Below are 13362 nucleotides of genomic sequence, written 5' to 3'. Positions count from 1 at the left end.
ACTGTAAGACATAGCTATAGAGGTACACAGTTAGGCCAATACAGGGTTTCTCAACCTCTGCACTAATGTCTTTTGGGGCTGGATAATTCTTTGCTGTTGGGGACTGTCCTGTACATTGCAGGATGTTTAGCAGCATCTTCAGCCTCTACATACCAGATGCCAGTAGCAACCTATCTTCCCCCCACCCCAGTTTGACGGGCAAAAATGTCTGCAGACATTTCCAAATGTCTTCTGGGGGCCAAAATTACCCCTGGTTGAGAACCTCAGGGCTAGAATTTTACTAAGACCTAATTGTAAACTCTGGGTGCACAGATTATACAGACTCTATGTACTATTGCTAATGTAAAGAGTCCAGCATAGTAAGTTTCTATTATGCTGTTTATGCTAGGCCATAACACAGTTTTTATATAATATACTACTTAAGCATACAGTTTTCCACATAGAACTATCTTTTTCCTATTTAAAACACTGACATGAGACATGAAAAAAAATAGCTAATCCAGCAACCATGTTTATATCACCTGATATGAGAAAAACCTACAGTTTACAAACGTTCACTAAATGGAGACCTAGAAAAATCACTGCAAGTGTCCTTCCTTCTGAATTCGAAGTCTTTCTTTCTCTACTTGTAAGCGTTCCTTTTCAATCTGCAGCTTCTCTGATTCAAACTTCAAAAACTGCAGCCTATCTTTTTCCAGTTGCAAGCGTTCTCGCTCAAGCTTTAGCTTCTCTGTTTCTATGTCCTGAGGTGGAAGTAGGGACTTTTCTCCTTGACCAAGTTCATTTTCCAAAGACGGTTTCTCGGAACTGACTATCTGTAACCTCAGCTTCTCTCTTTCAATCTGGAGCCGCTCCTTCTCCAGCTGCAGCCGCTCGTGCTCCATGTCTAAATGCCGCAGCCTCTCTTTCTCAATCTGCAGGCGTTCCTTTTCCACCTGCAATCTTTCAGCCTCAATATCCAGTCGGCGTTTTTCCAACTCTAGTTTCTGTTTCTCTATGTTTACAAGCAAATGGGGCTCATCAAATGCAGATCTAGACGGTGTTGAGTTAAGGGTAAAGAACTCGTCAATGTGGGGGAAATCAGGAAGTTCGTTTTCTCTCCTGGAATCTGGTATGACCGATGACAACATTTCTTCCTCCTCTTCAATCTCAAACTAAGAGAAAAAAGAAAAGCAATGTTCAGTATTTACTTCATTTGTCCAAATTTTTCTTAAAAGCTTTTTGTACTGTTTGAACACACAAAACCATTTAATTTGAATTTTGAAAACCATTTACACTGAATTACCTGATGTCACTAACACATAAAGCCGAGGTTAATTACATTTCGGGGAGAAGAAAGGTATTAAAGAGACGTAAAGAGAAAACAAAGGGAATGACGTTTTTGTGGACTATCTTTAAGCAAGCTTGAAAATCTGTAATTTCCTAAATGGTCCTGGACTATAAACTCCCACATCAGAATTGAAAAACTAAGAAAGACGGTCCGCAGGCTAATACTTACCTCAGGACTCTGGGGATCCCTTTCTTCTTCTTCCACTTTAACCTCTGTTAAGGATCCACCTGCATCCCTGAAATCTGCCACATTTTGCCAGTCAAAATTTGCATCGTTGCGGAATCCAATCTTTTCATCGATCTCTTCGGTGAGGGAGTCATCTAAGTCGGACGTGGGAAGGGGAAACCCCGAACCAACCAGCTTAATGTTGGCTTTCATCCTCTTTCTCTTCATAAGTGCCCGCCAGTCCAGGTACCTTCTCTTCACCTCCGTCCCCGTCCTCTGTTCTCCTTCTCCCACGGCATTCACACACTGCGCGATCTCCTCCCAAGCCATTCGCTTCATCACGTTAATCGTCGTATTGAGCTGCTTGGAAAAAATGACTTCTTTTCTCTTTGTAATTTCTTTCAAAAGGGTCTGAGTTTCTTGAACGCTAAAATTGCTTTTCCTCTTTCTTTTCAACTGCTTCATTTTTTTAACTTAAATGCAGTTTTTACAGTAAGAGAAGATGTGAAAAGAACTTGGGGAATGCTGCAAAGCACAAAAACCAAGGACAATCCCTTGCTGACAGTTCAAATTGCTGAGCTCATCTACAGTAGTAGCAGAGGTGGGCTGGATAATTCCTAAATGGAAAAAAATACAAAAATCAATCAATCACCCTGCAACTTTTGTAACATACTTCAACCCAATAAATTATGTAATTTTAAAAAGAAAAAAAATATGGCTCGAAATTGCCTGCTTCTCTGTCTTTGCCGGCACCACCCCAGTCCAGGCTCCCGGCTTCTCTCAGCTGGGCTGCTGCGATGGTTCCTAATTAGCTGCAGAATTCACTCTTGACACACTTGTTCTTCTCCAGCTCCTTCCCCTACTAGTTCACCCTCTTTCCTACAACACTGGCCTTCTTTCAGTCACCTATTCCTGTCAAGCTCTTTTCCTGTTCGGGGCCTTTGTCCACACTGTTCCCTCTGCCTAGAAAATGGATTGCTCTCTTCCTGGCCTACTTAATTCCTTAAAGTCTGAAATACTTTTCCTAGTCTAAATTCTATACTTTTGCTAACATATAGCTCAGAGTCTGTCTCTTTCCCACTTTCCCTACAGATTTCATGAGGGCAGGAATGTTTCTGATCACCATCATCTCCTCAGAGCCCAAGCAAAGTTTCTGGCACTTAGTAAGCACACCATAAATATATTTTGAATGACTGAATGAGTTTATTTGCCAAAATGATCATTAGTTATAGATACTGAAAAGAAAAAAAATTTAGACTCAGAATAATTTCAGAAGAAAACTGAAAGGGTGAACTACAAAATCAATAAAACTCAGAAACCAATTTGAGACAATGTAATCTGATCAAAGAAATGACAATTACCTATATTTTTCAACTTCACAAATTAAAGTTCATTTTTAGGTTAAGCCAATAAAGAAACCCTAAGCTTGAAAATTTAATAACATTTCATGAAACAATAAAAATATTGTAAGGATATGGCAAAATTTAAGGGGTAGCATAAAAATGGCAAGGATTTCCCCCCAGCCACCATCTAATTAATCAGATAAAGAAAAAGATTACCAATTAAAACAGAAAAAAATAATTTTAGATTCCTAAACATTTTGGAGGTAGTGCATATTTTACGGTTTGTTGTTATAATTCTGTCCCTCAGTGGTCACCATAATCTCCCCCTTCCTCAAACAATCTAAACGAAAGCCTGTAACACCAAACAAAACCAGGTGGATGGTATATTTGTTTGTAATTAATGCTTTTAATTATTTGCCTTCTTTGAAGAATTTCACAGCAGTACTTTTATAAAGTTCTGGGCTATTTTAATTGTAGAGTCAAAAATCATGATACAGGCAAGTAACTATACTTGGGGTATAAATAAATTTCATAATTGGAGTATGAAATAAGTTTAAAAACACTCATATGGCAAAACTTTATTATAAATTCTGAGAGGGAAAGATCCTCTTGTAACCTTTTAGACGCAAGAGAGAATGTTTCTCCAATTTCCGGAAGACTCTCATGCTGCTGGGTCATCAAAGAGTGTGTACCTGAGACTTGTGTGTACCTTTCAGGATCCCCTCCTCCCCTAGACTAATTGAATAGGGAACTCTAGGGGTGGGACCTAGCAATCTGAGTTTCAATAAGCCCTCCAGGTGATTCTCATGCATGCTAACATTTGAGTCTCTGTGCTAGACTCACACCAGTAAAACACATGCTTCACACACCTGATTCTCTCACCCACCTTGATGTCAAATCTTACACAAGTGCACCTAGTTGGTGGAATCTAAAGCACAACCAAAAGCCTCATTGCAATGGATCTGGGAAATGTAGTTTTTCTGTATCTAGCCTTTGCATTATGGGAAGGTACATTAGGAGGCTGGAACAGATGTTGAATGAATCAGGGACTCAATTTTTCCTAGGGGCAGAAAATAAGGTCATCTACTAAAAAGGTCCCAGTGCCTTGCATAGTGTAGCACATACTGCTGTATAAATATTAGTTCAATTGAGGAGAAAAGTGGGATAAAAGTTAGAAGCTGTCATTTACTTGGAAAAGAGATTTTAAAAGCATGTAACGGGAAACAAAGGCTCAGACAGAGTAAGGCACAGATGCACAAACCATGTTTTCTGACTTCAAAGTCACTCACTGATCACTGCTACAGAGTTGACTTTTCCTCCCCTACAAAATGAAAGGATGGGATGAGATTACTCAAGTCCTTTCCAGCTCTATCATTGTTTGACCATAACCAATATGAAGAAAATATACCAAGTATTTATAAAGTTCCAGGTCCTGTCATTTATTCCCCACCACAGCACTGTACCAGAGGTACCAGCCTTTCTATTTATAAAACAAGATTGAGAGGTTAATTTGCACACTAAAAGGCTAGTTAAATGACAGGACTACCCAGGTTCCCTTATGTCACATCAACTTTGACTTTATTAGCAGCTTGTGATAGCTAAATCTTAGAAATGTGTTGCTAAAATACGCTGTAAGATATAATATAGCAGAAGATTTTCAAAAGGAGCAGATTCTTATCTACATGGAAGGTCCAGAATAAAATCCTGTACCTAGGCAGAAAAACTCCTCAAAGCTTCAACCAGTTACATTTCTTTGATTATATGTTAAAGTAAATTAAAATGGAGACCAGGCCTGAAGAATCCCTGAGTAGACAAAGCCAATTAGGCCTCATGAGTGACTTTAACCTCCCTTGATGTGCAAACATAAGTGAAACTCAACTTGGGCTATTTCTTCTAAAAGCCTATATTAAAGAAAATGAAACATAGAGCTAATCAGTCAGAAGCTGCCAACTAACTTATATAACCAGGTACTTCTCGGAAGGACAGATCAAATAAGGCGCTGTATAACCATAAACAATAAAATATTTTCTTTGCTTTACTTCCATGTTCATCTATAAAAGACTTCGCCTTGTGTTCCCTCCATAGAGTTCCCAATTCATGAATTGCTGTTTGCTCAAATAATTTAAAATTTTACTATGCCTCAGTTTACCTTCTAACTTATGGTTTCTTCTCTCCTAAATACTTTAACATCTGCCAATTTAAAATTTTTATTTGTGTGAAAATACATCTCTGGCAATTAACATATGGTTTCTTGTCTCTTAAATACTTTAATGTCTGCCAATTAAAAATTTTTATTTGTGTGAAAATATTTCTCTGGCAATTCACAATACAAATAGTACTTTTACTGAAGCAAAAATATAGCAACTAAGCAAGGCTACATTTAATTACAAATACACAAAAATCTTTTCTAGTACTGCTTGAGCCTAAGCTCTTTTGTACTTAAAAGTGATGTTAATTCTTTATTTTTAAACTTTAATAACAAAGCATTTTTTATTATCATTTCACTAAAATTTTTATGCATTTTTCCTTTTCAAGTTCGCAGTAATCTTTGTTCAACTGACTTTGTATGTATCTAATAACATCACCAAAAATATGCCTATTACCACATCTTTTTGTTTCTACTCACTCATGTGGAATAACACTTCCTGAACTGCCACTTGCTGCTAAAATGGAGGTCAGAGAGAACTAAAAATTCAAACAGCAGAAAATAAACTCTCAAGAAATCACTGTCAATACTGTCTTACCCCCTACCTCCCAAAACAAGGGTAAAGTATGCAAAAACAAAACAAAGATTGCAAGCAAACTCTTATCTAAAGCAGACTTTCAAAATTTCTCAAAATCCCCTAAATTGGAATGTGTAATTAGTGGCAGTACTCTTTATTTTGTCCTAGGGATATATAGCCCTTAAAGTCCAATATAAGCCTTTTGTCCCTAGGATACAGTATAAGCAAAGGTAATTATAAATTAAAACATCATCAAAAAAGGCAGTGTGTGTCCTGTTATGAGCACAGATTCTGGAGTCAGACTGCCTGGGGTAGAATCCTGGCTCTGCCACTTCCTAGCTATTTGGCCTTAGTTACTTAACCTTCCTATGTCAATTTCATTTGTGAAATGATGATGACAACATTACTTCACAGAGATACTATAAGGATTAAAGGATTTAATAAAATATGGAAAATAGTTCCTGGCACACATTAAGTACTATTAAGCATTTGCTAGTATTACATCAAAGGTAAAATCTTTGAATAATTTTGACAAGATGAAACAGAAAGGTCACCATAATATTGGTATTGTTCTACTTCATAAGCAGAGTAGGTATGCCCACAGGTCTTGCTGTTATGCTTCATGACATATACACTACATTAGTGTCAGAGCCTGTCCATGAGAGCTCACAAGAGTCAATTGTGCACATCTTTTCCCAATTCCACATTCAGTGATGTCATATTGAGCTAAAAATCAGCTAAGATGGCAGTACTTGCACCACAGAATTGACAAATGCTACAAATTAGGACTCTTTTGTTGAGTAAGTACTACTACATAGTGTTTGATAACACTACAGCTACATTATTTTTGCATATATTAAATATTATCAAATTTAAAAAATTAAGGAAATGGAATGTTTCAACATCCAATCCTAAGTAAGTTGACTGAACATTCTAGAACGCTTATAATTTTAGAGAATCACTCTGGCCCAACGTTCCTTATGTAATTCAAATCCAATAGAATGGGCAAGTATTCAGCTTTCCTCTAGAGGTGACTGAAAAGACCCAAAAGGTACCATGTTTATAAGCCACAATAAAAATAACTGAAGGAAACTGATTTATACATCATTAAACCAGACCCAATATGCTTCTTCTTAGTACCCTGTGTTGTAGGGTACTTGAAGGAATTACTGAAGTCAAAACTTGGCATTTTCCTTCTACCATCTGCCCCATCACTGACGATCTTGAAGATGGTAGCCCACTTGCTCCAAAGACAGTATCTTCAATACAAGGCACTGTGCCTAACAAATAGAAGGTAAAAATATAAATTTAAAATAAGATGGTGATCAAGCAATAGAAAAAGAGACAGAAAGAGAAACAGAAAATAATCGAAGGAAGGTAAGCCAACAAAACTGAAATTTCTATGGGCACACAAAGCATATGCATAAAAGAAAAAGGTAGCCCAAGTCCATATAGGCAAGAAGCAGTTTATAAGAGTAAGAGAAGATGTCAGATAAACTACCCACCCTGCAACTATGCCAAAGAATGTAACAGTTAACAGGTTATACATTGCTAGAGCAGTGTCTTTCAAACTGTAATGTGTATATGAATCACCTGCAGATCTTGCTAAAATGCAGATTCTCAGTCGGTTTGGATTGGGGACAGGGATTCTACATTTCTGACAAACTCCCAAGTGATGCTGATTCTGCTGGTCTTTGGACCACATCTTGAGTAGCAACAGTCTAGACTAGAGTAGCACTGTCCAACAGAAATATAATGTGATTCACACAAAATTTCCTAGTAGCCACAGTAAAGTAAAAACAAAGCAAAACAAAAAAAGATTAAATTAATTTAAAAATATATTATTTTGCTTCATATATTCAACATATTATCATTTCAATATAAAATCAACATAAAAATTATTAATGATTTTCCATTCTTGTTTCTGTCACTTAATCTTTAAAATCCAGTGTGTATTCTACAGTTACACACATCTCATTTTGTATTAGCCACATTTCAAGAACTCAACAGCACATGTACCTAGTACCTAACATACTGGACAATGCAGGTCTACAGCACATCAAATTATCTAAGGAACTTTTAAAAAATACCCATACATATCTCTGGCCAATTAAAAAATCTTTGGAATAGGGCCAGGCATGGGGAGTTTAAAAGCTCTCCAGGTGATTCTCATTTACAACCAGGACTGAGAACCACCCTACTAAAGTCAATGTTAAAAGAACTATTTGCTCAAACGTGTACAGAAAAGCAAGGCAGAGTACAAATGCTGCAGTTGCTAAGAAATTTCCTTTCAGAGATCATTAAGGAAAGACCTCATCTGCCACAAAAGACTTACAATACAGACAAAACTGGCTTATTTTTGGAAAAATATGCCCAGTAGAATGTTATGTCAGATGCAAAAAGAATACATCTAGTTTTAAGGACCAATTCACACCCCTATTTGTTGGAAATACATCAAAGAAATACTAGCTCAGTCAATTTAAACTTAAGAAATAGACTACTCTCTTGTGAGAACCAAACTTTCTTATAAGTAGTATGTCTTCAGACACCTGCACATATCTTTATTAGAAAGAATTAGGCTTAGGCCCACCGCCCAGAGAGGCCTGAGAGCCATCGGGTCCACATACCCCGAGTTAGCCATGCCAGAACAGGCAGGAGCCCACAGGACTCCCACAGGACTCCCAGCCCAGGCCAGTGCCCGCCACCCAGAGAGGCCTGAGAGCTGCTGGGCCCACAAGACCTGAGTCAGCAGTGCTAGAACAGGCAGGAGCCATGGGACCTCCATCCCAGGTCAGTCCCCTCCACTTAGAGAGGCCTGAGAGCCACCAGGTCCACACACCCCGAGTAAGCCATGTTGGATCAGGCAGGCGCCACAGGACCCCCAGCCCAGGCCACTCCCTGCTGCCCAGAATTGGCAGTCACTTTGGGATCCAGGCTAGACCTAAGGGAGGAACGAGTGGACCGTGATACCCCCTGCCACAATGACTAAATACCAAAGGAGAGATACCAGAAATATGAAAAATCAAGAAAGTACATTACCACCGAAGGAAAATAACAATTCTCAAGCTCCTAGATCCTATAGAACAGGATGTCCTTGAAATGACTGAAAAGGAATTTCGAGCAACAGTTCTAAGGAAACTAAATGAGATACAGGAAAACTCAGTTAGACAACACAATGAAATGAGAAAAAATATACAGGATCTGAAAGAAGAAATGTACAAAGAAATTAATGCCCTGAAAAAGAATGTAGCAGAGCTTGTGGAGCTGACGGATTCATTCAATGAAATAAAAAACACAACAGAGAGTCTAACCAGCAGGCTAGAACAAGCAGAAGAGAGAATTTCTGACCTTGAAGACAGGCTGTTTGAATTAACACAGGTTGACCAGAAAAAAGAATTTAAAAAATTGAAGAAAATCTAAGAGAGATAACAGACAACCTTAAGCACTCAAATATCCAAACCATGGGTATTCCAGAAGGGAAAGAAAAGGAAATGCCATTGAAAACATATTCAACAAAATAATAGCAGAAAAGTACACAGGCATAGGGAAAGTAACAGATCTTCAGATTCAGGAGGCCCAAAGATCCCCAAATATATTCAACCCAAAAATGTCCTCTCCAAGACATGTTTTAGTCAAACTGGCAAAACTCAAAGACAAAGAGAGAATCTTAAAAGCTGCAAGAGAGAAGTGGCAAGTCATCTATAAGAGAACCACAATCAGACTAACATCAGACTTCTCATCAGAAACCCTAAAAGCCAGAAAAGAATAGGATGGTATATTCAAAATACTAAAGGACAAAAATTGCCAGCCAAGAATACTTTACCCAGCAAGGCTATACTTCTGAAATAAAGGACAAATAGTATATTTCTCAGACAAACAAAAACTGTGGAGTTCACTACCACATGACCAGCCTTACAACAAATTCTCAAGGGAGTACTGGGTTTGATACCTGAAAAACAACCATCATGGCCATGAATACTCAAGAAAGAACAAAACCTACCAGTAAAACAAAAATGCTAACAATAAAGAGAAAAAGTAGTTTATCTACCACCCCCAAGAAACCAACAAACACAGAAGAACAACAGAAAATCAGAAAGATTTTCTGACAAAGAATTAATATCCAGAATATAAAAGGAACTCAAACAACTTTACAGCAAAAAAAAAAATAATAATAATAACCCAATTAAAAAATAGGCAAAGGAGCTGAATAGGCATTTCTCAAAGGAAGATATACAAATGGCCAACAGACACATGAAAAAATGCTCAACATCACTCAGCATTTGAGAAATGCAAATCAAAATCACTTTGAGATACATCTCACTCCAGTTAGGATGGCTAATATCCAAAAGACCGAGAATGATAAATGCTGATGAGGTTACGGAGAAAAAGGAACTCTCATACACTTGGTGGGACTGCAAAATGGTACAGCCTTTAAGGAAAATGGTATAGAGGTTCCTCAAACAATTAGGATAGATCTACCATATGACCCACCTATTTCACTGCTGGGAATATACCCAGAGGAAGGGAAATCATCATGCTGAAGGGATACCTGTACTCCCATGTTTACTGCAGCACTCTTTACAATAGCCAAGAGTTGGAACTAGCCCAAATGTCCATCACCAGATGAGTGGGTAAGGAAAATGTGGTATATCTACACAATGGAATACTACTCTGCTACAAAAAAGAATGAAATACTACCATTTGCAGCAACATGGATGGACTTAGAGAAAATTATATTAAGTGAAATCAGCCAAGCACAGAAAGAGAAATACATGTTTTCACTTATTTGTGGGAGCTAAAAATAAATAAACAAATGAATAAACAAACATATGGCAGGGGGCAAGCGGAAGAAGACACAACAATCACAACAATTCCTTGAACTTGTTAAGACAAGTGAACAGATATGATGTTGATGGAGGAGAAAGGGACACGAAAATCAACTACATTGTATATTGATAAATTAAAATTTTAAAAAGTAAAATAAACATCCTAGAGCTGGCATATTAAAAAAAAAAAGGCTCCAATTAAGAAGCTTACAATGCCTAAGATATAGTAAGCCCACAAGAAATGTCAGCTATTATCTATTACCTAGTATACTATCTGGACATAGTAAGCAAATACTTCTTTACTGGATGAATTATGCAAATATATGAAAGGTACAATAAATAAGTACTAACAAAATACCCTTGGTGTTCAGAAGAAGGAGATATCTCTGATAGGATCAAAGAAGGTTTTGAAAAGGAATTAACATTTCACATGGGTGTTGTAAAACAAATAGACTAATGAGGGACAGAAATAAAGGGGAGAAGTAATGGGTATTAAAGCTAGAAAACTAAGTTGGGGCCAAATATCAGCAAATCCTTAATGCTGGCTTAGTAAGCCCTATAGTTCGCTAAAAAATGTACTTAACAAATATATCAACATATTTTTGAAATTCAAGATTATCTTTAATAATGGTACTATAATTTATAATATATATTATATGTAACATATAACATATTACACAATACATAATCTATATTAACATATAACATAAATTATACATTATATATATAATAACCTATAACATATATTATATAATACATATATATGTAACATATAACATATATTACATAATATGTGACATAACAAAATATAAGTATATTATAAAATAGTGATTGAAGTCATGAAAATCCTAATTTATGCAGATATCCCCCATCAGATTTTGCTGCTCTCAGAATCTCAAATTGATTTACTAATTGGGTTGTTGTAAATTTACTGGTGGATAGTAATAACGGCATTCCTTTTTAATCTACCACTGAATCAATATATTTTTAAAATTTGGCAGCAGTTGTTGCTTTTACATGGCCTATTTTCCCCCAACAATTCTAACTCCATACCTCCAGCTTAAAAGTGGTATCCCTTTGTCCTTGACTAATCTATGCTAAGCTGAGGAACTACTTCACTGACAAACTGCACTTCAACATATTTTTAACCTCACTGAAATGGATACTGGTATACATCTTAGATTGCCAGTCAGTCTTGGCTTGAATGAAAATCTCCCACTGAAACCTTGACATTTTTTGATTAAGTGCTAGAAAGTGACAGCATCAATGCATCTTGAGTTGTTGAAATTTGGTAGCTGTGCTTACACAGATAAAAGCTATGTGGCCAGAAATGTTTGTCTTTATATCCTCTATTTTGGTACCCATGCAACAGAAGCTTGGGTTTTCTGACATCCACTCCCCAATAACTCCCTCAAAAAATATTTATTGAGGTCCTACTATGTGTCAGACACTATTCTTGGTGCTGGGGATAAAACACCTCATAAAATGTGAAAAGATATTATTTTAGATGCCAGATGCTGTCCCTCTTACACGGTTGTCGTCCCTGTCTTTACAGGAGGAAATTCAATAGTTGCAACCTCTAAAACTTATACACCTTCCACGCCCAATCACGGAGAACAACCATTTTCCTGAAATCCCATCTCACAGTCATTCTTTACTGGTTGGAAATAGGAACGGTAATAGGAATGATATGTAGTTCGTGTACATAACCCTTGTAAAGATGTACTGTCAATGGCATATTACAACCGGGCAACTTCTTACAAGGACTAACACTTGAGAATGAAGCTCTTAGATATTGCATAATAAAACAGAATTAAGAGGTCTGAGAGAAATCAGGCAGCAAATTCTGGGTCAAAAAAATTCGGGGGGTAAATTCATTAGGCAGTTCAAGAAGAAAAGCATCACAAATCTACAAAGTTCACTTAACCCCTCCCTAATCCTCTTTAAAGTGTGGCTTTCTTCTCCCCTATATTCTTACAAGAGATTCACTTCCTTGCCTAACAGGATGTTTTTCTCTGAAACTTGTGGTAGGTAAATAATGAAAGTTTACTTAAGGTTCGCCTGTTATCAAAGTACCTTTTACTCCCTCCCCGCTGCCCACGTTGGGACCGCCCGGTAACAGCGCCCGGGAAGAATGGAGGAAGACTAGATTCCCATTCCCGGGAGGCCACCCAGGAGCAGGGGTCGCGCACTTGACTCGGCCACCACGATCCGGCTGCACCTGGTGGGAATCGGATCAACCAAGGAGAGTTCTCTCTCTGGATATTCAGTGAGTCCCGACTGAGTGCCCAGACACTTCCACACGCTTGTTTCAGAGGCTCGGGCCCTCCCCACCCTGCTACGCCAGGCGACAGCCACGCGTGGTACTTCTCCCGAGCGTCGTAGTCCCGCTACGCCGCAAAGTCAGGGCCAAAGCCGGCGGCGGCCACCTGCCACGGTCCCCACCGGGACCCTCCCCGCTGCGAGGGCACCCACCGTACGCGAAGACACCGCTTCCAGGGCTGCCTCCTCCGGCACAGAAGAGCTCACCTGCGACCCCGGCTGCACCTCCGCACGATCGCCCCTAAGGGGGATAGGAAAAAAGATGCTTCATTGATTCCCCGCCCCCCTACTTCGCCTGCTCCTCTCCCGCCACTCATTGGCTGGCGCCGATGCCGCTTATTTGCGGCGGCACATCCATTGGCCAGAAAGGGATAGCCATTCTGGCTGTGAGCCCGCCCCAGGCCTGGCCTCACAATGGGAATCGAGTCCCAAACCGGTTCCGGGTTAGTGCCCTGGAATTCCGCCCCCTCGTGATTCACCTCCCGCTGTGCGCTCAGCCTTTGGCGCGCGACACTGTCAGTCAAGTGGGCTCTGGGAAAGAACTGGCCTCTAGCGATCTGTTTGCTACGCTGTCCCGCCTGACTGGGGAACTGGCAGTTCCGTCTCCACACCCTGTTGCTGTCCTTGACCCTCACCTGCCAAGAGGGCAAAGA

The 13362-nt window shown here is 38.8% G+C and overlaps 1 protein-coding gene across 1 annotated transcript; it reads right to left on the bottom strand.

The window, feature by feature from the left end:
• Nucleotides 1-495: 495 nt before the first annotated feature.
• MSANTD4 (Myb/SANT-like DNA-binding domain containing 4 with coiled-coils) lies at nucleotides 496-12938 on the bottom strand. Its single transcript, XM_008582832.1, has 3 exons — nucleotides 12863-12938; nucleotides 1499-2112; nucleotides 496-1154 (listed from the first exon to the last, which is right to left on the bottom strand). The coding sequence occupies exons 2-3, from the start codon at nucleotides 1958-1960 to the stop codon at nucleotides 579-581; spliced, it is 1038 nt and encodes a 345-aa protein (XP_008581054.1). The 5' UTR covers nucleotides 1961-2112; nucleotides 12863-12938; the 3' UTR covers nucleotides 496-578.
• Nucleotides 12939-13362: the final 424 nt, after the last annotated feature.

This window comes from Galeopterus variegatus, unplaced genomic scaffold (genome assembly GCF_000696425.1).
Source record: "Galeopterus variegatus unplaced genomic scaffold, G_variegatus-3.0.2 Scaffold2732, whole genome shotgun sequence".
NCBI classification, from domain to species: domain Eukaryota; kingdom Metazoa; phylum Chordata; class Mammalia; order Dermoptera; family Cynocephalidae; genus Galeopterus; species Galeopterus variegatus.
This window is presented reverse-complemented; position numbering and strand designations above follow the sequence as displayed.

Excerpts from the sequence above, each read along its gene's own strand:
- MSANTD4 (XM_008582832.1), bottom strand. The coding sequence starts at position 1,960 with ATGAAGCAGTTGAAAAGAAAGAGGAAAAGCAATTTTAGCGTTCAAGAA. Across the intron at positions 1,155-1,498 it reads GGGATCCCCAGAGTCCTGAG|TTTGAGATTGAAGAGGAGGA; the intron begins GTAAGTATTAGC and ends TTTTTCTCTTAG.